Source organism: Oncorhynchus mykiss, chromosome 9 (genome assembly GCF_057628025.1).
Source record: "Oncorhynchus mykiss isolate SJ-2025 chromosome 9, ASM5762802v1, whole genome shotgun sequence".
Classification (NCBI taxonomy): Eukaryota; Metazoa; Chordata; class Actinopteri; order Salmoniformes; family Salmonidae; genus Oncorhynchus; species Oncorhynchus mykiss.
This window is the reverse complement of record NC_143030.1, coordinates 25,849,882-25,875,821: the sequence shown is the minus strand read 5'-3', so window position 1 is coordinate 25,875,821 and position 25,940 is coordinate 25,849,882. Positions and strand designations below refer to the sequence as shown.

Sequence of the window (25,940 nt, the reverse complement as noted above, 5' to 3'; positions counted from 1 at the left end):
AGGGATATATTGGCAGTGTTGGAAAAAGTACTCTTGTACAAGTACACATACATGTGTAAAAGTTAAGATGCCTTAATATAAAATGACAAGTAAAAGTCACCCAGTAAAATACTTAATGTGTCTAAAAGTATTTCGTTTTAAATGTCCTTGAGTACTTTTTCCACCACTGTACCCAATTATCATACTTGAGTAAAAGTAAAAGTTATACATCAAATTCCTTTTACTAAGCAAACCAGACAGCCTAATTATTATTAATTGTATTTACGGATAGCCAGGGATGTGTGCAGTATGTGTTTAGTGAGTCCGCCAGATATATTGATAGGTGCCTGAATTGGACCATATTGCTGTCCTGCCTGAGCATTTGAAATGTAACATACTTTGTGGTGTAGGAAAATGTATGGGAGTAAAAAAGTACATATTTTCTTTTAGAATGTAGTGGAGTTAAAGTTGTCAAATTAAATAGTAACGTACAGATACCCTCAAAAACTACTTAAGTGGTACTTCAATGACTTTACACCACTGGTTATTAAATGGGATGCATATTTTTTTATTTTGGTTGGAGTCAAATACCTACTTTGCAGTGAGCCTAAATATCTATTAGTGGTAACCCCTCTAAAATCAGATTCAGTGTTTATTTAGATTTTTTTTGAGTGGTGTGCGAGACACAGACCTGCATGAGAGCGCCCGTCTCCTCGCTAAGTGTGTCATCATGTTTGAACTCCACCGTCACAGCCTTGTCACAGTCCACGGCAGCCATCTCCACGTCTGTGGTGTTGTTCATGTGGATGGCACCAAAGAAGTCTGTAGCCCTGAAGCCTGGAAGGAGAGACAAGGGAAACATATTAGTAAGTATCTTGGCACGCCACTACAGTCCAGCAGTATTAAAACCAATTTTACCTCAAATTTGAATCAATTAATAATTTATTATCTGGCGGAGTTGTAAACAACAAAAAATCCTACAATCGAGACTACATATTTTGGGGTTCCTGAGTACATACAAGGGCAATGAAATGAGCTCATACACTTAATAGATTAGATGGCTGAATTACCTGTGCTGGTGCGGACTCTCATGATGGCATCAAACCCGATGGCCTTCTCCACATCCTTCCTCAGGTCACTCAGGAAATGCTGTCCATCCCTCTCCACCTGAAATACACAGGTAGTGCTACAGTCAACCACAAGGTGTCAGAGTTTCCCCAATTTACCCTCCATAGACTATTGTACCAGGGCCAAGATCAATGCGATTCTGGCTCTAATGCATTTAAGGTCATTTGATAAATCACGTGTGTTCAATAACAGAACTGATGGACTCAAATGGCAGTTTGGACAAAATCCAATTTTCTGTGGCATACTAGGAGCACTCTGGGGAAACTATCCCGTTTTACCATGCCATGTTTGGTGGTGGTGCCTGACTCACACCTAGGCTCCAGAGGCTATGACTAAGTTCCTCCCTCCCTCCCTCCACATTATCACATTATTGGTTTATTTTACTTTATGGACTGTGCACTGCAACTCAGCTCTTAGCTGCCAATGTACACCCAGTTACAAAATATTTATATGTTTTGTTGTGGCGTCTGTCCTCGGCTGCGTGTGTAATGTGTACGTACCTGGAAGTTGCTGTACTTGAAGACGGAGCCTCCTGTGTGTGTGGCAACGTCTCCCATGGTGGCGATGTCCACGTACTGGCTGGGGAAGAGGAAGAGGTCCACGCTGCAGCCCTGAGACACACAGTCCTTGGACAGCTGCTCATAGACAGCCTTCTGGGGCTGGAACAGAGTCTAGGACACCGCAGGGGACCCAAACAAGACACACACGTTAGAAAGCAGGCTATGGATATCTCAAACACTCAAAAGAAATGTGATAGCCGATGATATGGTGCACTTAGTCTGCGTTTTCAATACAAATTTTAAAATACTGCCAATTTTGCTTCACCTTTTCCTTCTCTGTGTTTATCAACTTCTTGTCGTCCCTGTTCTTCAGTTTCCCAGGGGCCTCGGCGGTGGGGATGGAGGAGTGGAAGATGAACAGCTTGCCGCTGCATTCTGCTGCCTGGAGAGGACAAAAATAAATATCACACTAGAGACAGAGACGAGAGAGATAACAAAAGTGTGCTAATATAAGGTGTGCACATGTATGAATTTCATTGTGGGACTTTTTCAATGGAGACAACCTTGATTTGACCTGGACAGGTCTCTGTGTTCATTTCAGTAAGGGGATTCTATGGCTGGAGTTTAGGTCAACATTTTGCTAAGGCAATATAGTCAACGGTATTTCCGAACCAAATTAGTTGCTGACTCACCATTATGCTCAAGTACTAGCATTTTCTGCAAGTCTGTCTGGTCCCATGTAAAATCTATTTGACCTCTACCACACATTCAATCAAACTGAAGGCAAGTCGTTGGGAAATATTCAGTTGGAGCCGATTAAATAAGCAGTTCTATTAGGAAGCGAAAAAGGAAAGTTGCAGAGTCATTGGGTTGGAGAAACTTTACTGCACAATGCCAATTGCGGAAGCGCAAGAGCGCAGGAGTTGGCGGTAAGGAGGCTGGGACCTCTACAGCTGTGATTTGTTTGGACTATTCTGTTTCCTTTAGTTTTAAGCTTGGTTGATAAGCATCTAGTAGGATTACACAATGCACTGTATCAACTTATTATGTGCTTCTGTTTTTTAATCTGCTGACTTTTCATTTCAATGTGCCAGTGTTTTTGTATCTGTCCTAATGTATATAAACAATTCAAATGAAATCAGCCTTTAGAGTCCATCACCGCCTGGACAAAGTAACAGTTGACTTGCCATCTCCCCTTCCCTCGTGTGTGAGTGGGAGTTGACATCCAGCCTCTCACCTTCAGTGCCTCTACCCCAGCCTGGATGACGGGGGCAAAGACCGTCTCGCTCTCATTGGTGTCGGCAAACATGTCAGGGATCTGGTCCAGGAGACTGGACAGGGGTTAGGAGAAAAGGATAGTGTCACAATCATTCACCTCTGGTATAATGTTTTCAACACTTGGTAGATAATCATGTTAAACAGCTTTGTTTCATTGCCTCATTTATGACAGCTAATCTGAACAGATAGTTAACTGGATGGACATTGACCGTAGTACTTTCACAAGTCTGTGGTTTCCAAGGGATAAGGAAAGGAAGTCATTTTAGAGATTACTGGGACAGCCAGTGGTTGGCTCCAAAGGCAATGTCCTTACAATTCCACAGATCATTGAGGGACTATGATGCACAAGTACAGTTCAGAAGAGTCCATTTCACAGGTCATACAGTAGACAAAAACCCTGCAAGGCAGCTACTCAATTCTTCCAAAGTCATATTTGGATCTAAACCAAGGCCTCAACTCACATTTGTTTAATTATATCGGGAGTAAGAGATTTTGCCAAAAGTCTCTGTTTGAGATGGACTACCGCCATGTACGCCTGCATAGACATATCAAAATATCAAGTGGTAATAAATCATTTTGATGCTGTGCCATGCAAAGATAAGACTATTTTTCCATATAAATCCACATGGGCCTTTTTAATATAAAATCCTTCCAGGGACCACTTAACCTCCTATGAATTATCTGGACATAACGTTTTTTTTTATCTCCATCTTGGCATTTATGATGAAAAGTTGTAAAAAATTAAATAAAATGTTTTGGTTATCAATTTTTTACTTAACAATTGTTTTTCTTAAAACTGCATTGTTGGTTAAGGTCTTGTAAGCATTTCACTGTAAGGTGAACCTGTTGTATTCGGCGCATGTGACAAATAAAAATGTATTTGATTTGAAACTAGAGATGCAGAGAAAATTAGGCATTGGAAACCTTCTGATGGGCAAGATAATCAAATGTTGTCATTCAACATTTTTTTTCACCACATGAAACATGTAGCTCAGAAATCAGCCTCGACAGAAATACAGTTGAAGTCGGAAGTTCACATACACCTTAGCCAAATACATTTCAACTCAGTTTTTCACAATTCCTGACATTTAATCCGAGTACAAATTTCCTGTCTTAGGTTAGTTAGGATCACCACCTTATTTTAAGAATGTGAAATGTCAGAATAATAGGAGAGAATGATTTCTTTCAGCTTTTATTTTTTTCATCACATTCCCAGTGGTTCAGAAGTTTACATACACTCAATTAGTATTTGGTAGGATTGACTTTAAATTGGTTAACTTGGGTCAAACATTTTGGGTAGCTTCCCACAATAAGGTAGGTGAATTTTGGCCCATTCCTCCTGGCAGAACTGGTGTAACTGAGTCAGGTTTTTAGGCCTCCTTGCTCGCACATGCTTTTTCAGTAGGATTGAGGTCAGGGCTTTGTGATGGCCACTCCAATACCTTGACTTTGTTGTCCTTAAGACAATTTGTCACAACTTTGGAAATATGCTTGGCATCATTGTCCATTTGGAAGAACCATTTGCGACCAAGCTTTAACTTCCTGACTGATGTCTTGAGATGTGGCTTCAATATATCCACATAATTTAACTTCTCATGATGCCATCTACTTTGTGAATTGCACCAGTCCCTCCTGCAGCAAAGCACCCCCACAAACATGATGTTGCCACCCCCGTGCTTCACGGTTGGGATGGTGTTCTTCAGCTTGCAAGCATCCCCCTTTTCCTCCAAACATAACGATGGTCATTATGGCCAAACAGTTCTATTTTTGTTTCATCAGACCAGAGGACAATTCTCTCTTTGTCCCCATGTGCTGTTGCAAACCGTAGTCGGGCTTTTTTTATGGCGGTTTTGGAGCAGTGGCTTCTTCCTTGTTGAGCAGCCATTCAGGTTATGTCGATAGAGGACTCGTTTTACTGGGGATATAGATACTTTTGTACCCGTATCCTCCAGCATCTTCACAAGGTCCTTTGCTGTTGTTCTGTGATTGATTTGCACTTTTCGCACCAAAGTACGTTCATCTCTAGGAAACAGAACACGTCTCCTTCCTGAGCGGTACAATGGCTGCGTGGTCAAATGGTGTTTATACACTGCTCAAAAAAATAAAAGGGAACACTTAAACAACACAATGTAACTCCAAGTCAATCACACTTCTGTGAAATCAAACTATCCACTTAGTAAGCAACACTGATTGACAATAAACTTCACATGCTGTTGTGCAAATGAAATAGACAACAGGTGGAAATTATAGGCAGTTAGCAAGAAACCCCCAATAAAGGAGTGGTTCTGCAGGTGGTGACCACAGACCACTTCTCAGTTCCTATGCTTCCTAGCTGATGTTTTGGTCACTTTTGAATGCTGGCGGTGCTTTCACTCTAGTGGTAGCATGAGACGGAGTCTACAACCCACACAAATGGCTCAGGTAGTGCAGCTCATCCAGGATGGAACATCAATGCGAGCTGTGGCAAGAAGGTTTGTTGTGTCTGTCAGCGTAGTGTCCAGAGCATGGAGGCGCTACCAGGAGACAGGCCAGTACATCACGAGACGTGGAGGAGGCCGTAGGAGGGCAACAACCCAGCAGCAGGACCGCTACCTCCGCCTTTGTGCAAGGAGGAGCAGGAAGAGCACTGCCAGAGCCCTTCAAAATGACCTCCAGCAGGCCACAAATGTGCATGTGTCTGCTCAAACGGTCAGAAACAGACTCCATGAGTGTGGTATGAGGGCCCGATGTCCACAGGTGGGGGTTGTGCTTACAGCCCAACACCGTGCAGGACGTTTGGCATTTGCCAGAGAATACCAAGATTGGCAAATTCGCCACTGGCGCCCTGTGCTCTTCACAGATGAAAGCAGGTTCACACTGAGCACGTGACAGACATGACAGAGTCTGGAGACGCCGTGGAGAACGTTCTGCTGCCTGCAACATCCTCCAGCATGATAGGTTTGGCGGTGGGTCAGTCATGGTGTGGGGTGGCATTTCTTTGGGGGGGCCGCACAGCCCTCATAGTGCTCGCCAGAGGTAGCCTGACTGCCATTAGGTACCGAGATGAGATCCTCAGACCCCTTGTGAGACCATATGCTGGTACGGTTGGCCCTGGGTTCCTCCTAATGCAAGACAATGCTAGACCTCATGTGGCTGGAGTGTGTCAGCAGTTCCTGCAAGAGGAAAGCATTGATGCTATGGACTGGCCCGCCCGTTCCCCAGACCTGAATCCAATTGAGCACATCTGGGACATCAAGTCTCGCTCCATCCACCAACGCCACGTTGCACCACAGACTGTGCAGGAGTTGGCGGATGCTTTAGTCCAGGTCTGGGAGGAGATCCCTCAGGAGACCATCCGCCACCTCATCAGGAGCATGCCCAGGCGTTGTAGGGAGGTCATACAGGCACGTGGAGGCCACACACACACTACTGAGCCTCATTTGGACTTGTTTTAAAACCTGTTACGGATTATGCGAATTCTCGCAGCTTTTCGCAACTTTTTGTTAAAAATCGCGCAACATTTCAACGTCCTGCTACTCATGCCAGGAATATAGTATATGCATATGATAAGTATGTGTGTATAGAAAACACTCTGAAGTTTCTAAAACTGGTTAAATCATGTCTGTGGCTATAACAGAACGTGTTCAGGAGTAAAAATCCCAGGGAAAACTGTTCACCAAAAACACACAAAAAATATTCATTCGCCAGTCTTTGAATTGTCTAAGGCGATAGAAAATAGATGAGATTCCGTTTACAACGCCTACAGCTTCCACACGATGTCGCCAGTACTGGCATTTCATTGCAAGTTTATCCTTGGTGGGATGACGTATAGGCACTTCCTGTCTTGGGGTGCACCCAGGAAATTATGAAAGTGAAAAAAATGGACGATGATTTCAAGACTTGCTGCTATCGAATACAGATCGCCCCGTGATCAATTTGATCGATTATTAACGTTTATTAATACCTAAAGTTGGTTTACAAAAGTAGTTTGAAGTGATTTGTAAAAGTTTATAGGCAACTTTTTTAATTTTAAAAAGTGACGTTGCGTCTTGTAAAGGTGAATTTTCCTTGGATCAGACGGCCTTCATAAATTGACATTTTGGGCATACTTTGACGGATTTAAATCGGGAAAAAGACCCAATTGTGATGTTTATGGGACATATAGGAGTGCCAACAAAGAAGCTCGTCAAAGGTAATGAATGTTTTATATTTTATTTCTGCGTTTTGTGTAGCGCCGGCTACCGCTAAATCTTTTGTTTAGGTCTCGTTCAGGTATTTCGGGGGGTGCATGCTATCAGATAATAGCTTCTCATGCTTTCGCCGAAAAGCATTTTACAAATCTGACATGTTGGCTAGATTCACAACGAGTGTAGCTTTAATTGAGTACCTTGCATGTGTGTTTTAATGAAAGTTTGAGTTTTATCGAGTACTATAGGTGGCGCTCTGAAATTTCCGCTGATTTGGTTCCTGCATCCGTAATTAAGGACATTACATCAAAGTTGGATCAGCCTGTAGTGTGGTTTTCCACTTTAATTTTGAGTGTGACTATAAATCCAGACCTCCATGGGTTGATAAATTTGATTTCCATTGATAATTTTTGTGTGATTTTGTTGTCAGCACATTCAACGATGTAAAGAAAAAAGTATTTAATACGAATATTTCATTCATTCAGATCTAGGATGTGTTATTTTAGTGTTCCCTTTATTTTTTTGAGCAGTGTACTTGCGTACTATTGTTTGTACAGATGAATGTGGTACCTTCAGGCATTTTGAAATTGCTCCCAATGATGAACCAGACTTCTGGGGTCTTGGCTGATTTCTTTTGACTTTCCCATGATGTCAAGCAAAGAGGCACTGAGTTTGAAGGTTGGCCTTGAAATACATCCACAGATACACCTTCAATTGACTCAAATTATGTCAATTAGCCTATCAGAAGTCATGACATAATTTTCTGGAATTTCCCAAGCTGTTTAAAGGCACAGTCAACTTAGTGGATGTAAACTTCTGACCCACTGGAATTGTGATACAATGAATTATGTGAAATAATCTGTCTGTAAACAATTGCTGGAAAAATTGCTTGTGTCATGCGCAAAGTAGATGTCCTAACCGACTTGCCAAAACTATAGTTTGTTAACAAGAAATTTGTGGAGTGGTTGAAAAACGAGTTTTAATGACTCCAACCTAAGTGTATGTAAACTTCCAACTTCAACTGCAGATGCACATCCATGGGCTTTGAGAAGGAGCTGGAGATAAAGACAAAGTATACGCTTAGGAAAAAGAAAACGACCACTACTAACACACTGCACTCCAAAGTGAGATTCATCCAGACAAGATTTTCACCCTTTGGTGTTCATCAGGTTGTCTGTCTGACTTTGGAGCATAGATTGCAGTGTGCAGAGATCTTGTTTGTTTTTTTAACGATGAGCTTCCATTGGGCTACATAAGCTAAAGAGTGGCAATGCCTTCTCCAAGAGGTTCAGCTTCCTCACATTACCTATGGCCATTCATACACACTAACTAACATATCTAAATATTAGAAGATATGCCATCAAAGGATCAATACTCAAATCAACTGTCATGTAAGTATGTGCTCTTTCTCTTACTTGTTGATGACTGCCCGCGACTCCTGGAAGTTGACAAGGAAGCCGTCGAGCAGCGGGACGAACATCTCTGCCGTGTCGGATACTACCATCATCTGGGGCTGGGCCAGGGCACTCTTCACGTTGTAGAAATGTAGGATCTTGTTGTAGGTGACGAAGCCCACCTTCACCATCGAGCTCTCAGCACCATCCTCTCTGTGGGGGAGGAAGAGAGGAAAAGTAGGGGATGTGTGTGTGTGTCAATGGAGAGAGAGAGAGAGAGAGATGGAAAGAAAGAGAGAGTAGCCTGACGTGAGTCATGAATTATAGTCATGTCATTGATCATATTTGTCTAAAAGACAGATTTGGGACCAGGTGACGAGGAGAGAGTATGTCAGAATAGGGATTTTTTTTTTTACTAAACATTCTGGTCCTTAGAGGGCACTATGTTACAGCATATATGAACAACTTAGTTGTTGTAGTCGTTTATCCACCTAGACATAATGGCAAATAAGCAGCAAATATGTCCGCTATTCTGAAGTGTTACTCTAAACATGATTTTTCAAAATACAGTGTTCCTGATATGAACGGATCACAAATAATTTCCCGCCCTATAAATTACAGTGAATTTTTAGGGTAGGCAACTGATGCGCTAAAAACATTCCTGGGGGCAGAATTGCAAAAACAAAACAAAAAATGTCTTATTCCCGGGTATGGGCACCTCTTGCAGCAGCCACCACTCAAGCAAATTAAAAGGGCCATTACCCAGGCACGCCAAACAAACTTACACAAACATCCACGGAAAAAAAGTGGAATAACAGAATATGGGATTGTTTATTAGCAGAGGAGAGTGGGAAGAAGAGAACAAGTGTGTTGGAGAGTTACACTTCAGAAGGTCCTGACTATGCTTTTTCTCTAGGAGGGGTAGTGGGGTATTGAGGCTTAGAGAGGCTGGAGGGGCTAAGGAGAGAGAGGCGTAGGGATGTTTTTCTTCAGGGCAAAGTACTGATTGGTGAAGGAAACAAGGGGCCTCGTATGCTTTAAATTAAGCACACACTTTTTCGCACATTAAACTACACCAACAATTTCCTTCTTTCTCACACACACACACACACACACACACCTCAACAGAAGTTCAATTACATTAATAAGAAACTGTCAAGGAAATATATGACTGTTCTCCTCCCTTTACAGATCTCGCTTTAATTTTCATGGACTGGAGAATTCAATGCAGTCGAGATGAAAAAATAAATACATCTACTTTATAGACCTCTGTTTTGACGAGGCTAGAGGGAAAGTAGCTGCAATAGCACAGAAAGAGAACCTGACCAAGTGTGACATAGACCAGAGCACTTGGAATTGGCCTGTGGGACTAGTAGGTCTGTTGAACTGTGGCCTGTATCTAAAATCATTCCCGTCTGACAAGGGGAAACTGGGGTTTGTCTCCCTTTATTTCTGAGCACTGCAAGAGCAATACAGAACATGTACCTCAACTCAATGTAAAGTCCCATAGAGCGGACTTCTATCTACATCATTCATAAGAACTGATAGGAGAAGTAGTCCGGCAATGCAGGCTTGTTATTGCTTCTTTTCATTCCGAGTATCAGTGATGAAATATTTAGATGACAGAGAAATGCCACAGGATTTAGTCTACACCTGTTTTTGCTTTCTCCGAGCCCCGTTTCCGCACTAGCAAGCGAGAGGCAAAAATGTGGCTATTTTAAAGGCAAAAATGTGGCTATTTCGGCAGCATCGCTGATCCGTATAAGTGTTGGGTGTCCAACATGTTTTCCATCAGTTTAAATGTAGCAGAGAGAAAAGCTTCAAAACAGAGAACAGGGAAGAAAAGTCTGATTTAAAAACAGAGGGCTTATTTAGAGAGCACTACCTAACGGTTTCAGGGGTGATGTAAGGGTTCTGTACCAATATGTCCTGCAGGCTAGGGACGAGAGAGAGTTTCCAAATAAGTTATTTTAGGAAAGTCCAGGTGAAGTATATCATTGTTTCTCAGTGGTAAATCAAAACCTTTATTCCTCGCCGGCAACCCACATAAAACAGCCAAAATCAGACCCATCTGTGCAGCTGACTTCTTGTGTTTTGGACGGGGTTCAAGGTTGGAATCTGCACAGTAACATTTTCCATTTTAGCCCGCCCTCCTCCTTTCCCTTCCCCTAGCATCTCCCCCCTCCCACCAACCCAGACCCAGCAACCTTCAGGCAACAATTTTCAACCGATGAGATACTTGAATACTTGGCTTAATGCTTTTTTCTTTGCCTTGGACTTGTGGGACCTCCTTATTTGGCAGTGTATCACAGCCCACCACCCAAATAACAAACCACCCAGCTACACATTATGGGTGATGGGGGTATGGAAAACCAACACTTCCATAAATCTAATGTAATTTCTCTCTGCCTCGAGACACCAGTTAGCATGGTATCCAATTACCTTGGAGGGCACAGCATTGTATGAAGGACTCTGATTTTGGCCACCACTTAGGTAATCCTACTGTGACCTCCAAGGCTATGTAGTGGGTCTCAAAGACCTCTATCACTCCAATTTGGCAGATCTTATGTAAAAGACCTTGGAGCTAGGCTGTAGGCAGAGAGATGCTGGGACAGTTTCTATAAAGTGCTTAAATGCAGGCCGTTCAAGGTTCCATTCCTTGACTATGAGAGGTCAGTGTTTGATAGTGTGTGTGCGTGCGTGTGTGTGTGCACCTGGGCAGGTTGTCTAGCAGGGTCTTCAGCTCATCACACACCAGTCTGACCAGTCCGCTCTTGATGTTGGCATAGGACACGTCAATCATGAAGATGTACGCTGGAGGACTGGCTGGCTTGTTGTTCTGATAGAGAAAGAGCGAGGACATTTTGATTTACAACTTCAATTCAACTAGTGTTACTTCACCTTGTTTATTTTATTTGCTCATATTTTGCAGATATTTAAAATGTCAAATGTATTTGACTGTCTAAATACAGTTTTAAAACCCTGTAACACAAACACAACTATTGTTCAATTATACCATAAAATCAACACAATTGACCTTGGCCAAAGGTGCCTGGCAGACATCAGAGCTCGGATGTCAGCTCTTCCTCCTGGGGAAGGCCTGCCCGCTCCAAGACCTCTCCATCACGGTTGACAACTCCACGTTGTCCCCTCCCAGAGTGCAAAGAACTTTAACATGACCCTGGACAACACCCTGTCATTCTCTGCAAATGTCAAAGCAGGGACTCGCTCCTGCAGGTTCATGTTCTACAACATTTGTAGAGTATGACCTTTCCACACACAGGAAGTGGCGCAGGTCCTAATCCAGGCACTTGTCAGTTCCCGTCTAGTCTACAACTCTCTGTTGCCTGGGCTCTTATCCAGAATGACACAGCCCACCTAGTGTTTAACCTTCTTAAGTTCTCCCATGTCACCCGCACACTCTACTGGCTTCCAGTCGAAACATGCATCATCTTCAAGATCCTGGTACTTCCCAACAGAGCAGCAAGGGGAACTGTCCCTCCTTACAGGCTATGCTACACCCCAACCCGAGCACGCCATTCTGCCACCTTTGGTCTCTTGGCCCTCCCACCCCTACGGGCCCAGTCAAATCTATTCTCTGTCCCGGCACCCCCTAAAGTCAGGACAGCGGAGTCCCTGCGGATCTTTTGAAAACGTCTGAAACCCTACCGCTTTGAAGAGTATCTTAAATGAGTCATGGTGCCCGACACCCCCCCCCCAAAATATCACTTATTTTTCCACTAGCATTGACTGATGCATACTTTGAGTGAAAATGTACTTGATACGATTGTGATGTGTTGTCTCATCTAGCCATCTTAAGATGAATGCACTAACTGTAAGTGGCTCTGGATAAGAGCGTCGCTTAATGACAAAAATATTATTATAAAATCGGGTGGTTGGAGCGTATATGAGAGCGTATACTACGGGTATGACAAAATATTTACTGCTCTAATTATGTTGGTAACCAGTTTATAATAGCAATAAGGCACCTCAGGGGTTTGTGGTATATTGAGAATAAACCACCGCTAAGGGCTGCATCTAGGCACTCCGTGGTGCACATAAGAACTGTGGTATATTGGCCATATACCAGACCCCCTTGGGCCTTATTGCTTAAACATAAAATGTAAATGTCAAACACATAACAATGAACACACCAGAGACGTTGAATCAGAGGTCACTTTCCCACTAGCCTTTGAAATCATACTCCATTCATTAATGTACCCCAATTTTAGGTCAAACCCTTTCCTTTTCCGTTCATGTTTTTTCCCCGTCTCCCTCTCCCATAAGAAGTGTTTACACTGAAGCCACTTATCCCCTAACCTTTGAAATTGTAGGCTACTCTTATCAAAACTACATTGGTCAATGGACTCTAATTTTTGCCAAATACTCCCTCTTCTGCTCATGTTTTGCCCGGTGTATACCTCCACCACACTCAATACTTTCTTTGTGTTTAAACTTACAGCTTGCTTGGATCTTGGAGCCGTTAGGAAAGACTATGTAACATCCAACTGCCCTCCATGTTAGGAATGTGGATGAGCACGCCATTGTTTTGTTTCCGTGGTAACAGTCTATGACATAGCTTACCTTCGAGGCTTTTGATAAAAGCTGTCTAGGACTACATTTCTAAATATTAATAAACAGATTGAAGTAACACGTTGGCTTAAGTAGCGAAACGTGAAGTTGTTATCCCCCACCTACCTCTACCCATAATGTACAAGATAAGAAAACCCCGCAGAGCGCAACAAAATCGAGAACATATAGATCTCATTTGGCTTTAATGCAGTGGTCTCAATGTAACAGAACATGCTTTTGCCTGTGCTTCCTTCTAATCATTTGGTCCTGAATGAAGAATGAATGCAGTGTCTGCCAAGAGGTGAGCACCTCCTCCCTATACACACACAAACACTTTATAGACCCCCCCCCTCAGAAAGACCACTGGGAATGGAGACCCTAATAACTTTCACTTTCTGTCTATATAAGTTTTTAGGAGATAGACTCTTGCCAAGCATTGAACGTTTTCTCCGTGCATCGTCACAGCTTTCCCCCATGTCAATTCACATTGTAGGCTATTAGGTCTATTGGTGACGTATACCACTACTTAATTTACTTTTCATCCATATAAATGTCATTCAAACTAGATATTCCACCAATTCCTATCGATTTGTATGAAATGAAACAAAGCAATATTATACATACGGTTCACTATAAAGGCAGAAAAACCGCAATAGTAGGGCATCGCGTACCTTGCAATAATCCAGGGTGGCGGCGAACTCGTAGGACCCCAGCGACAGCTCTGGCCTCTCGTAGAAGTCCACCCTTTTGCCCATGTGGTCCAGGTGTTGGAAATAAAAGGCTGGCACTATGAAAGAACAAAATAATGTGTTTTAGCAGAGGCGACAAAAACAAACCCAAACATAATATTGCCTCCGCTTAGCAATCACCCCCCTTTACTGTCTTTCTCAGGCAGTGTTCCCTAACAGAGTGCACTTGTTTCTATGGAAAAGAGGGTTCAAAATTAACCGAAAGCACAGCACTGGTTGGAACTTATATCTGAAATATTAAGAATAACCCCCCCCAAAAAAAACAATCATTCAGATATTGGTTACCCAAATTAAAGAAACCTGTTCTAGCTTTGAGCTTAAAAGAAAAAAAGAAGGTTGGTCAGATCCTTAACTTATTTTTATCCACAGACCATTAAGACTCAGTAAGGCCCTGCATGGCATCCTTGTTACGGGTGGACGTACCTTCGTTGACGCAGTTGCAGAAGCCACACTGGTAGCGGCGGCCACCGTCCGTGAACTGCATGTAGGGACACATGTAGGCCTTGCAGCGGTTACAGCGGATTGGGCCAGTCTCACCATGGTTCACGACGTACATAGGAGTCTGGGCCAGACGACAGAGGAGATAGGCAGTCTCATAAGACAGTGGTCACACACACACGACAGCAGTCGCACACATGCTTGTTTTAGAGTCAACTGTAGGCTATAGTCAACTGTACAGATAGATGATTCCTTATTTGGTAGTTTGTGTGAAATAGACAGGCTTCAGGTTAACCATGATGATTACAATGCATTTCATTGGCCTCATCTTAACCAGTTTATAGAACAGCACCAGCTGGCTATACACCAACAGAAGCATCCAAATGAATATATATCAGTAAACAGGACCAGGATGCAAGGTTACAGTCAAAAATAGAACTTTTATCAAACCCTTAACCCTTGTCAAACAGAGTGATTTATAACACTGTGCCCATGTGCTATCTGGATAAATCCATTTGAATTCAATCACTTTGACAGCACCCCTTTTGTTTTGAATGAAACCTTCCAAAAATATTTGCCCATTGTAGAAGTGCTCAGAAAGTAACTTTTTGGACCTGAATGCCAAAACATTCAAGAGATAAAAGTTTACCCATTTTGCATACCCCACCATTTCATTAGACATCCATGTCTTCATCACTGGAAAAGATAAACGGTTGAGTTTGATAGCATTTAAAAGCTTACAAAACAGTGTTGTCAAACTTCTTTAATACAAATTGTCATTTTTATAACCTTTAATGTAAATTATATAAAAATGTGTTAACTCTTATTTTTTTTTCCTTCACGTTGTAGCTTAGACTAAATTTCACGTTATCTGAAAATAAAAATGTGTTTTGCCCGCCATCGGTTGAGACACAACATGCTCTTAAAGTCATTTCAATCATAGAAATATAATTAATAGAATGGACCTATCCATTCAGACCACTGCAATTTAGCTGGTACACCATCGAAATGTAAAATGTTCACTTCTAATTACTATCACAAAGATGACCGCAGGTCCACCCACCATCAAATGTCAACTTAAAATTGTCATTTATTTTCTATATTTCTATGTTTTCAATAGGTTTCTTTGGATGATTGATAGTAGAATGTTAAAAACATTCCCATTCAAGTCAACATTCTCTGATGTGTGGACCTCCAACCATCTCTGTGGTAACATTTGAAAGTTGAAATGTCAACTTTATTCTCATTTTAGTACTCAGACCAATTTCCCAAGCCTCAGTTCATGCCTCATCCCTAGGTTCAGCAACACTAGATAATCATTCTACCTGTTCAATTTTGCATTCAAACCTTTTAAAAAAACAAATAGCCTTTGTGGGGGGAAAAAAACAAAACCTAACACAGTGCAACAGTCTACAAGTGTGAAGTTGTTTCCCTGTTAAACAAGTGTGAGTTCTATCAAGATCATAAAGCATTTCATCTTAAAATTGTCGGTGATCTCATCTATACCTTCAAAAACAGTTATTCTCATGCAACTCAACACATGCCGACATGCTACAAAAAGCAGATTCTCTCCTTGAAAACGTCTCAATCTCATGGGCCATGTAAATACCTGCATGGTACATCTACTGAACTCATTACATGTGTCTATTGCAGAATGTTTCTTGCCAGATAAGGCTTTGTTTAATGTAAAGATGAAATATGTCTCCTGCCAGGTGGGGATGTGTAGGAATAAAGATGGTAAAGGTGCTCCTATAGCTTATCCAGCCCACACACAGTAGTGCTGAGCGATTAACTGAAACGTTGGTTATTTTTTGGGTTTTAAACAACTAATTGACCAACAATGTTATTTGAATCAATTATTTGAATTCCATTTTGTTCTGGGTTTTTTTTCTGTGAGTTTAATGCGCAGTTTCTCTGGAGATAAATCAGATCAAGCCCGAACTGTGCGATGTAGTAGGCAGTTATAGTTTCCAACAGGCCAATATTCAACATAGTTTAGCGCAGAAAATGTGGTAATTAACTACAATGACGATAGTCCATTGCGCGCCTACTTGTCCAGTCTGTGTGATTCTTTTACACCTGCTACGGTAGGAGCAGACAGAGAAGAGAGAACAATACACAATCGGGAGGGATGGAGAGCAGTTTCTTCGCGAGGTATCTCTACCTGAAAATACATGAACTAAGTTATAGATAGTTGGTATTCAGCAGTCATAAAAGTATGTCTTATTTACTTTGAAAAACTACAAGAAAAAAATATATGTATTCTGACAGCATAGGCAGCAGCTCTATAGAGATAAATTGGAAATAAATAATAAAATCATCTAATTAAACAAATGTAATTTAAAACTGAAATCATTTATTAAAGTAATGTGAATAAATTAGGGTTAATAAGTGATAAGCAGTAATGGGTAGTCACTACCATCATGGGATGTTTATTAATTGTTCTATTCTGTGTTACGGCATTCAACCCACGTAATGTATGATGCATTTAATGTCTAAAAACAATCTAAATCTGATTATTTTTCAATAATCGAAAACCGACCTCAAAAAGCACTAATCGCTCAGCACTAACACACACAAACAAACCCATGGGAACATATGGTACAAATTGCCTCTAAAAATGCACAGTCTGTAGACTCACAAACATTTACTAACGAAAACAAACAACTTTGTGCACATTACACACAAAGTTCAAATATAGCCTTAGTTAGAAGATTTATTTGAGGGCATAAAATCTTAGAGCCAAGCCTCATTCAAATGAGTTCAGACAATTTATTAGCACCACAGAAGGTGATATACTATCCAAAACATTGTAGCCTAACAACCAAAACATTGTCTAAAAGATGGTCACTACTAGGCGTAAATGTAATCCAAATCTATCCTGAGAAACTCCAATTAGACTTTTAACCAGAGGAAGAAACCGGTTCAGGGAACAGAACCAAAAACCTTGGTTTCTCCTCTTTCTTGAAGGGAGGCTTTTACAAAACAACAGTATGTGTTTCACATGGGCTCCAAGGCCATAAAACTGCAGACAGACATCAATGCAGCCAAGTAGTTATATTATTAGAAGAGTTCATCCAAAGAGGACATGAAGTTATTATACATTTGTTTATAATAAGTACATGTACGATACAAGATTTTAATGTTAACACTCGAGTGCTTGTGCAGTGAAGTCATTAATTCCAAACAATAATGCTACATGCTGATAAAATGCTAGTCCGTTTGATTTGGAATCCATGCAGGGCTTTAGCATACGTTAACTTCCTACTATGGGAATCGTGCTAGCACTGTCTGGACACTGAGCGATAACCTGAGATGGCAGTGCGCTTGACATGAGCGCTTTGTTAAACCGCTTTCATCTTCTGTGGTCCCTGCAGATCTTGACATTAGCTGATTAGCACTCTCTATGAGACAGAAAAAAGCTACATTAACATCGCCTAAAAAGGGCATTTGGCGCCGATGACAAGGCGAGGGGAAGAATATCTAAGGCAGGTTTCCTGGGACCACACAGGATTACATCGAGGTTGTCCTTGGGACACAAACTTTTACAGCACTTGGACAAAGTATAATTTTATAAGGAATGAAAAATGTTGAGTCATTGAGCTTCTGAGGAAAACAAAAAAAAGTGCTAGTGTCTCCCTCCCTAAACATTTCTACAATTATGTACCTGAGGTCTATGTAGTGTTTGGGTTTAAACATATTGGTTTCAGAATTCATAAGCGGCTTAGTTGTCCGACTTCATAAAACAATGTGGATAATCTCTGCAAACATACATACAGGCTAGTGCCTACCTCATTCTTTGGCACTGTGGCGAAGGGTTTGATGATGGTGGCCAGGGGAACTTGGCACTGCTTAGCCAGGTCAGCCGTGCAGGGGAAAGAGTAGGTGGTGCAACGCATGAACCTTGGGCTGGCGTTTCCTAAAGGGGAAGAAGAAATGGAAACAGATCCCGTTTAAAAAATAAAAAATATATTTTAATTAAGTTGGTAAAGAATGTAATAATATTGGTTTGTTTCAAGAAAAAATATAAATACAATTTAAAAACAGGTTTGCATTTTCACAATATCATTCAGTTCTTCCCTCATAACTTTAAAGATTCATCAGGTTGTAAATAACTGTTTGTGTCTGAAGTAGAGCTGTTAATAGTAATAGCTTCCTGAGTTATTTGTTTGATGAAGAGCAGGGGTGTATTCACTTCGACCTAAACGGAAGCAAACAGTCCGAAACGGGGAGGAACCTACCTGAACTTGTCCAATAAGAAACTAATTTTCGTTGCGAAAACGTTTTGCTAGTTTGCTACGATGTGCACTAATGAATACACCCATATCATGTTCCCCATGTTGCCATTAAAAAAATCTTTAAAAAGTGTATAATTGAACTAAGGCTATTACGGTGTTGTCCAAAGCCATCGGTCACGTTTTACTTATTCATTCCTTGGGGAACACCACATTGTTCCATCCCAGCACAAACAAACCAGATTCAACTAGTCAAGTAATCACAAAGCCCTTGATTAGTTGAGTCAGGTGTGCTAGTGATGGACTGGAAATAAAGCAATAACGGATTTCAGAAGTGTGTTGAAGTAAAGCTGTGTCCTTTAGTTCTGTTTAATGACACCGACAGGTTTGTAGTACTGTACGCTGGTATTCCTGTGCCTTACCTTGGTCCTGTACTGTATAGTCAGTGGTGACCAGCGGGGGCACCTGGCCCCTGAGGTTCGTAGTGTACACCTGTCCCCCTCGTTTGGCTTGGTCGTCCTCGATGACTTGTGTCTGAACCAAAAGAGGTTGCATTGTTGGTAAAAGAGCTTCTACTGTGGTGAGCCATTTCCTTGACAAACAGTCAGGCTGGGTGAATGATTTCAATCAGTTCCACTCTGTTTTTGCTGGCTGCGAGTGGTATAGGACACAGATTGGTATTGTACAAATTCACATGCTGCTGTTGCTTTGTTGCCGTTTGCCTGACAACAACCCAACCACAATCAGTCAAAAATGTTGTTTTTAACTACGGGACACAGGGTTGACGTCATTATTTGTAAGTCATATATTTCCCCCAAATAAGACAAAAAAAAACATGATCAACAGGGTAATTGGGGGGGATAGGCTAACATGTCTATCCTGGGCCCATACTGTATGTTAAGTAGCCAAATCTTCTAAAGAGTATAGTGTGGGTCCACGCTATAATGCCTTTAAAGGAAATACTGGCCTGGAGGTAGCTCAGAAACATGTGAAATGGCATTCTGGTATGCAAAGACATGAAGTCACGGGAGAATTAAATATGGACTCACTGTGCTAGGGATGGAGTCAGGATCCAGCTTTTTCTGAGGTGGGCCGGCCATTTGGGCTGCCCCACCTTGGAAGGGTCCCGCCATCCCGGGTCCCGCCATCCCGGGTCCCGCCATCCCGGGTCCCGCCATCCCGGGTCCCGCCATCTGCCCCCCAAATTGACCTTTGACACACAAACAATTCCACAGTGTAAGGCTCTGGTGACCTGTACCTGGTGCAATCCTATTGGCAAGAACACACTTAGCGGTACAGTCCTCCAAAAGCGATTTGTGCACACTCCTCGCCGCATTCAATACAATAAGCTTGAGTTCCACAGTGAGCTTTGAAATGGCCACTGTTGAGCTCCAGGTTACTGTGCTATCTGTACCTTGTAGTTGCTGAGGATGTCCTGGTGGTCCAGCAGCTCCAGGCCCAGGCTGCTGGAAGCCCCCAGCACCTGGAGGGGGTGGGCCAGGGAAGGGCCTACCCATGCCTCCCATGGGTGGGGGGCCACCCATAGATTGGGGCCCTGCCATAGTTGGACCAGCTAGGGGTGATTGTGGGTGAGCCATCTGAGACGAGTGGGGGCCCATGGGTGGATGTCCCATGGCTGTGGGAGGGGCAGTCTGGAATTGCTGCTGGGTTAGGTGAGAGGTGGGAGGTGCTTGAGGGCTCTGCACGGGCCCTGGACCTGCAGGAAAAGCAAGGGGAGGGTGATCCACTTTCAACACACTGCATGAATGAAGCCTTAACAATAACATACTGCATGCTAGTGTACCTAAGTTGTGGTGCCTCTGTTGAATATATATAGACTAACACTAGAAAGAATAGTAGATCTACCTAAAGGCTTCCATTTTACTATTTGGGCAACAAGGCAGTTTACTTTTTAACTTGTTTGAGAGTTGGTTTGCATCTTGTTAACCAGCTAAAGTGGATGCCCTAACCATCCTTAAAACATCAGTCTTGAGTTCTACAGTGGTTAATTACCATATCCGAGGTTCATGGCACCCATCTGATTGGTGAGCTGCTGTGCTGGGGGCGGGCCCTGGTGGGCCATGCTGTGATAGGGGGACTGAAGTGGCTGTCCATACGGAGGGGCAGGGTAGCTGGAGGAAAGTAAACAAAGAGCTAAATATTTAGTCTGTTCCAATAGTATCAATTAGCTTCCTTGTTTATTTTCCTTCATTACTGATTTGAAAGTACAGAGGAAAACCAACTCACCTATTTGTCATGAAGAAAATGGAAGAAGGAATGTACTAGGAGTATTGGAATGCAGATGGTTGCCTTCCAATTCTTTACCTGAAGTGTGCATTATCTCCCTCCCACTCATGGGTTTGAAAGCAATGAATTTGGTGTTAACATTGGCTAGAGGGCGTTTCTAGCATATGTATTGCACCAGTCCATTCATTTTAAATGAAATCAAATTCCATGAGAGTGGACAGATCAAGTACATACTTTAGGGAGAAGGGTAGAATTGGCCATAACAATGTTATTGTAGTAAATGGACTCTGCTCGGTGGAGGAAGCTCTGTTACCTTTGAGGGTGAGCTCCGTTCTGCTGGCCGTTTGAGCCGTAATGGCTGGGGACCTGTGGTGGAGGCATGCCGGAAGGGGACGACACAGGCTTCATCATACCTGGAAGGTAAAGCATTCTCTTATGGTAACACATTATATACAAATCATGCACCTGAGCAAAACATCTAATCAAAATGCTATGGCAATAGCATGGCTATACACAAAGCATCACACATTACGGTCACACATTACATACAGAGTACAATACACACATGAGCAAAAAAAAAATGTATTAGGAAATAGCATGGCCATGCAGAAAATAACATATCCGTAGTCTTAAATGTTGTCATTTTAATTGAAGCTGCATCGCTTGACTTGTTCATGAATGACTGCTACGGGACACTTTCCAACTGACAAGATCAGACCTGTTAAATGAAAAGCTAAACAGAAGACTTCACAGGAGGAATGGGAGACCAAAGGCACGTGTTTTTACCTGTTGGTGGGGCGGGGAATGATTGAGGTGGTCCCCCATAGTGTCTATAGAGGGGCTGGGCAGGCGCGCTCCCAAACCCGGCTGGGTATCCCCCCATCCCAGGCTGGGCCTGGGAATAGGGAGGTGTGGCAACATAACCCTGCTGACTCATCCTGTGCTGTTAAGGTCTTCTCATTACAAAATGGCAGAGATCCAACGATCTGCAAAGATGAAAGCACAGAGTAAGGAACTTTGCTACCTGACGAGGCAGATAATTTAACAAAGTGTCTATTGGTCTAGCATTCTCGTAGTCTTGACTTGAAGGGCCAAAGCAGTAGTTTGAGTTTAATAATGAGATTACAAAAGCTCTAATTCACAGAATTTCACAAACCAACCTACAACTGTCACCTTGCCCATGGGAAGATTTTTCATAGACTGCACACTTAATATCCCTTGTTGTCTTCACTATTTTCCTCATACCGAACATCAGTACTTTCCTCCAGTACAAAGTAAATAAGTGGTATTCTCCACCAGGCAAAGCCAACAAGCAATATTTGACCTCAAAACAACGTCAACGCTCACGTGTAACAAGACCCAAGAACATTGGACTATTAGGAGATAAGAGAGTTCCATCTTTGATAACATAGACTAATCTACAAGTGACTGATTTATACTGTTGTTGTCAGTCAGTTTCCTGCAACAATGGTCCTAAAATAATAATAATATTCTCAAGATGAATATATGCGATAACACAATGTAATTACACTATTATATATATATATATATTATTTCTTACAACTGTTGGTTGATGAAAGCCGGTGTAATGGTTGCTTAATGACATATTGGAGCAGAAATTGTAGGTAGATACAGTCTCTCTTAATTGGGGTTCAAATTATTAAATGACTGATTCAGGCCTAGCTTCACAAGCTCATGTGCAGTGTTGGTGAAATCATTATTGAGCAATAGGCCTCTCAGTAAGTCCAATGGTTATAAATAAATACATACAGTAGGCCTAAATAATTTAGTCACCTTCTCCAAATAGGCAATTCATAATAATGGATTAAACGAATTATTGGTCTCCCTTGTAAACTATTCTTTGTCCTTAAATCTCTCGGTAAGGCTGCATTTTTTTTCCAGTTTTAGAACAACCTGAGCTTGACCTGATGGACTTCCACAAGCCTATACAACAGCTGTCAAATATTGCTATATTAAGGCCACAAACAGCTGTCTGGCATTGCGACTCATATCAAATGCAAAGTACTTAAAATAAAAGGGGGGGATCCATAAATGAAGACAGAAATATCAAAAGAAACAGTCATGGCTAAAAACGTAGGCTAATGTACGACGAGTGGCTCAGCCACAACCCAGAATTGCCACGTCAAAGACCGTTATGATGGTTTAAAGCTGAGCTTCACCAACCCAGGACCTAGGCTAGGTAGCCTAGCTACCATTCAGTTACAACCAGACATACATCATTATTTATCAACTGCATGAAAATATATCGGTTGTTAACACCACCCGAAACCATATCCATCTATCCAGCACCATTGTGATTAGTGTGTGCGCGGTGTATTTAACGTTACAAATAAACAAAATGTGTCGTTCATACACGGAAATTGCTAACGCGTTAGCTAGCTATGAAAGCATTCTGGTATAAAATGTATTTTAATATGCCTACAACAGACAGTGAAATACCCTCTTATAAAACGCATTCGGCTTCTCTGACTAATTTAATTATTTACCTGTATTCTGGGGAGTACCTGCCGAGTCCTCTTCTCTACGAATTCCTGATAGTCAAAGTAGAGTGCCACGTCAAACTCCAACACAGCACCGGTCCGTACGTAACTCGCTGTAATTCCCAGTGGTAAATGCGCATGCACCAACCTGTGGGAAACCCAACACGTCAGCGTAGACAAATATTATTGCGCCGATTGCGTAGCATAAAACTCTAGAAATGTGTGCATTTCTGATCTGTCAAGCAGGCAATCAACTGCTCATAATGTAAACTAGGCAGCATGAAACTAGGCAGTAGGCCTATCTAAACTTGATTTCGTTCTCCATTCAATAGGCAGTAGCAATTGGAATAGATCCACTATCAGGTGATCTAAAACGGCTTATCAACAATGTCTATGTAATTGAGACCAGGCCAATTGGATCATAACAGTCCCAACAGGGTAGTCCTACCAACTCCAGGTTAGGTGCAGATTGTATTTGATGTGTAAACATAAAGCGTATCAATATACAATCAGCACTTGAATTCAATGGTTTGCATCTCTGCATATTTGTAGACTACATGTGACTGCATTGTGTTTATTCACTTGCTTGTGTTTTGTAGGCCTGCATATTCACAAGACAAGTTCCCTATCAATGCAATGTCTCTACTATGTTCTATTGCCAAGAGTTAGTCTCTCTATTATAGGCTATTATATTGTATTTTATTATATTGTATAGGTAGGCCTATTGCCAAACCGTACACTCAATATCCTGGGTACCTCACATGCACATACTCGAGAATGTTCCAGGGGCCACCACTTACTGACAACCCATTCATAGACGTTAACAACCTTTAGCGCCTATTGACAATGGGCCCATCTTCTGCCTGGGGGAGTTTTGTTAAGAGCCCCAACGCTCAGCGATAAATAATTTTCAAAAAACAGAAGGTTAAATTACTACACATATTAAGCCACATTTCCATGTTACAGAGCATTTCCATGTTATGGAAAACAGAGGTGGCATCTGTGCTAATTAGCTATATCTGCGTCTCCAAACACCTGTGTGTGGATGGAGTATTTGGCTGTTTTGGCTGCCAGAGCCAATTCGCCTCTGAAAAGAGTCATGTTTATGTCCCTCCTCTCGCATCGAACCAGGGAGCCTCTGCACACATCGACAACTGCCTCCCACGAAGCATCCTTGCCCATCGCTCCACAAAACCCCAGCTCTTGCAGAGCAAGGGAAACAACTACGTCAAGGTCTCATAGCGAGTGACGTCACCGAATGAAACGCTATTAGCGCGCACCCCGCTAACTAGCTAGCCATTTCACACCGATTAAAAGAGCATGTAAGGTCCTTGGACTACAAGAAGCAAAGTTAGGTTCCAATAGTCCATTATTTGTCTAGTCATCAGATATTATTTTTATATTTACAATGCAAGTAATCAACTGATTTATAGGGATACACAATAAAAAATTAGGCTAAATCCCTTTCAACCAATGGGCTATAGGCCAACACATACATTTGACTAGAAAACAGCCAGCATAATCGACACAAACTAAATTGAGATATCAAAGCTTATTGTAGCTACACTGTATGAGAAGTTCAACCCCGACGGTGGCCCCATACAAATGCAGCTACAATACATTCCCAAGAGCGCACAACTAGATGAGCAGGCGGGGCAATGTGCAATGACGTTTCAGAGCGGGCTGGACGAGAAGGCTGGAATCGGGATAATTTGCAGATGATGGGAATTATACTGCACTGTACTGCTCTTGGTTTCCTAGAGCCCTGTTGGTCCAACTCCGGACAATTTGATGATAGCGGTTTTGGTGGGAGCCTGTTGCGTGTGGCATGGGCACTGGGGATTATATCTGTGTAACATTGCGCGGAGGCGCGCCCTGGGGCTTCAGTCTCTGCCAAGGAGAGGGGGATGCCTACCGACCTTTGCAGGTTTATCAGGTAGAAACATAATTAGTTTGAAGTATTTTTTTGTTAATTGTTTATGCTTTTGGCGTTGCAGTGTATAACATAGGTCAACGGATTTGTGGCATTGCAAGTTTGTTTTGTCTCGCGTTTATTTGTGGAATGTTTTTATTGAACCATGTAAAACGTGCATTTACATGTCATACAATGCGGCTTTAGTCCAACAAGTTTTTTTTCTCCTCATGTTCAGGAACAGTGGCGACTTGGAAATGAATCCATTAGCTACGCTGGACATGTAGGTTATTTGATGCGAAGTTGAGACAGGTATCCTAATGATTTTGATCTTTAGGGTTGATATTGTGGCCTACATTTCATATGGTGAATTAATTGTTTTGAAAATTCTTTATTTGGGCAAATGTTTTGAGTTTAGAGAACGTGTGTTTGAGACGGGCAGATTTCCCCTTTTTTTCTGGTGTGTCGGAGATGGGTTTTTTTATGGTATGATTCCTGGGGACCCTTATATGGTCAGGGCTCGAGGACTGTGGCGTGCAGCGCGATCTATCAGTTATCACAAGTGAAAATTTAATTAGGAACCTAAACATCCTCGAGCTGTGGAGACCGTGCCTTCAGGGGTCACGGAGTGATAAAAACCTAAACAAAACGGAAAAGATGGAAAGCTGTTGGATGGGAACTTTTATTTAGATAAGTCTCAATCGAAAATGGTAGATGTGTTAAATCTAGTTTAATTTAAGCCTATAGGCCAAATTGTGCAGCTAACCACATGTTGATTCATACAGTAGCTGGTCTAATTTGTAGCCTATTACTTTCTACATGTTAGTAATTGTATCCAGCT

The 25,940-nt window shown here is 42.0% G+C and overlaps 2 protein-coding genes across 4 annotated transcripts in view; one reads left to right on the top strand and one right to left on the bottom strand.

The window, feature by feature from the left end:
• The window catches only part of sec24d (SEC24 homolog D, COPII coat complex component), a 30,389-nt gene extending 5,546 nt beyond the window's left edge, over positions 1-24,843 (bottom strand). The window contains exons 1-17 of the mRNA XM_021615139.3: positions 23,194-24,843; positions 21,473-21,672; positions 21,000-21,099; positions 20,453-20,571; positions 19,854-20,156; positions 19,489-19,649; positions 18,862-18,973; positions 17,996-18,123; positions 14,190-14,328; positions 13,689-13,804; positions 11,160-11,284; positions 8,467-8,658; positions 2,845-2,938; positions 1,933-2,049; positions 1,608-1,778; positions 1,050-1,146; positions 671-816 (exon numbers count right to left, since the gene is read on the bottom strand). Coding sequence (XP_021470814.2) covers positions 671-816; positions 1,050-1,146; positions 1,608-1,778; positions 1,933-2,049; positions 2,845-2,938; positions 8,467-8,658; positions 11,160-11,284; positions 13,689-13,804; positions 14,190-14,328; positions 17,996-18,123; positions 18,862-18,973; positions 19,489-19,649; positions 19,854-20,156; positions 20,453-20,571; positions 21,000-21,099; positions 21,473-21,623 — 2,271 coding nt within the window. The 5' untranslated portion in view covers positions 21,624-21,672; positions 23,194-24,843. The remainder of the gene's footprint in view (positions 1-670; positions 817-1,049; positions 1,147-1,607; positions 1,779-1,932; positions 2,050-2,844; positions 2,939-8,466; positions 8,659-11,159; positions 11,285-13,688; positions 13,805-14,189; positions 14,329-17,995; positions 18,124-18,861; positions 18,974-19,488; positions 19,650-19,853; positions 20,157-20,452; positions 20,572-20,999; positions 21,100-21,472; positions 21,673-23,193) is intronic.
• Positions 24,828-25,940, top strand: part of LOC110531746 (synaptopodin 2a) — a 57,757-nt gene continuing 56,644 nt past the window's right edge. For 2 of the 3 annotated variants that reach the window (XM_090183836.1, XM_021615138.3), the window contains exon 1: positions 24,901-25,123. In XM_090183836.1, the coding sequence (XP_090039962.1) occupies positions 25,016-25,123 (108 nt within the window). In that variant the 5' untranslated portion in view covers positions 24,901-25,015. Of the gene's footprint in view, positions 25,124-25,940 lie in introns of all 3 variants that reach the window. The other variant, XM_090183831.1, reaches the window with a different exon arrangement.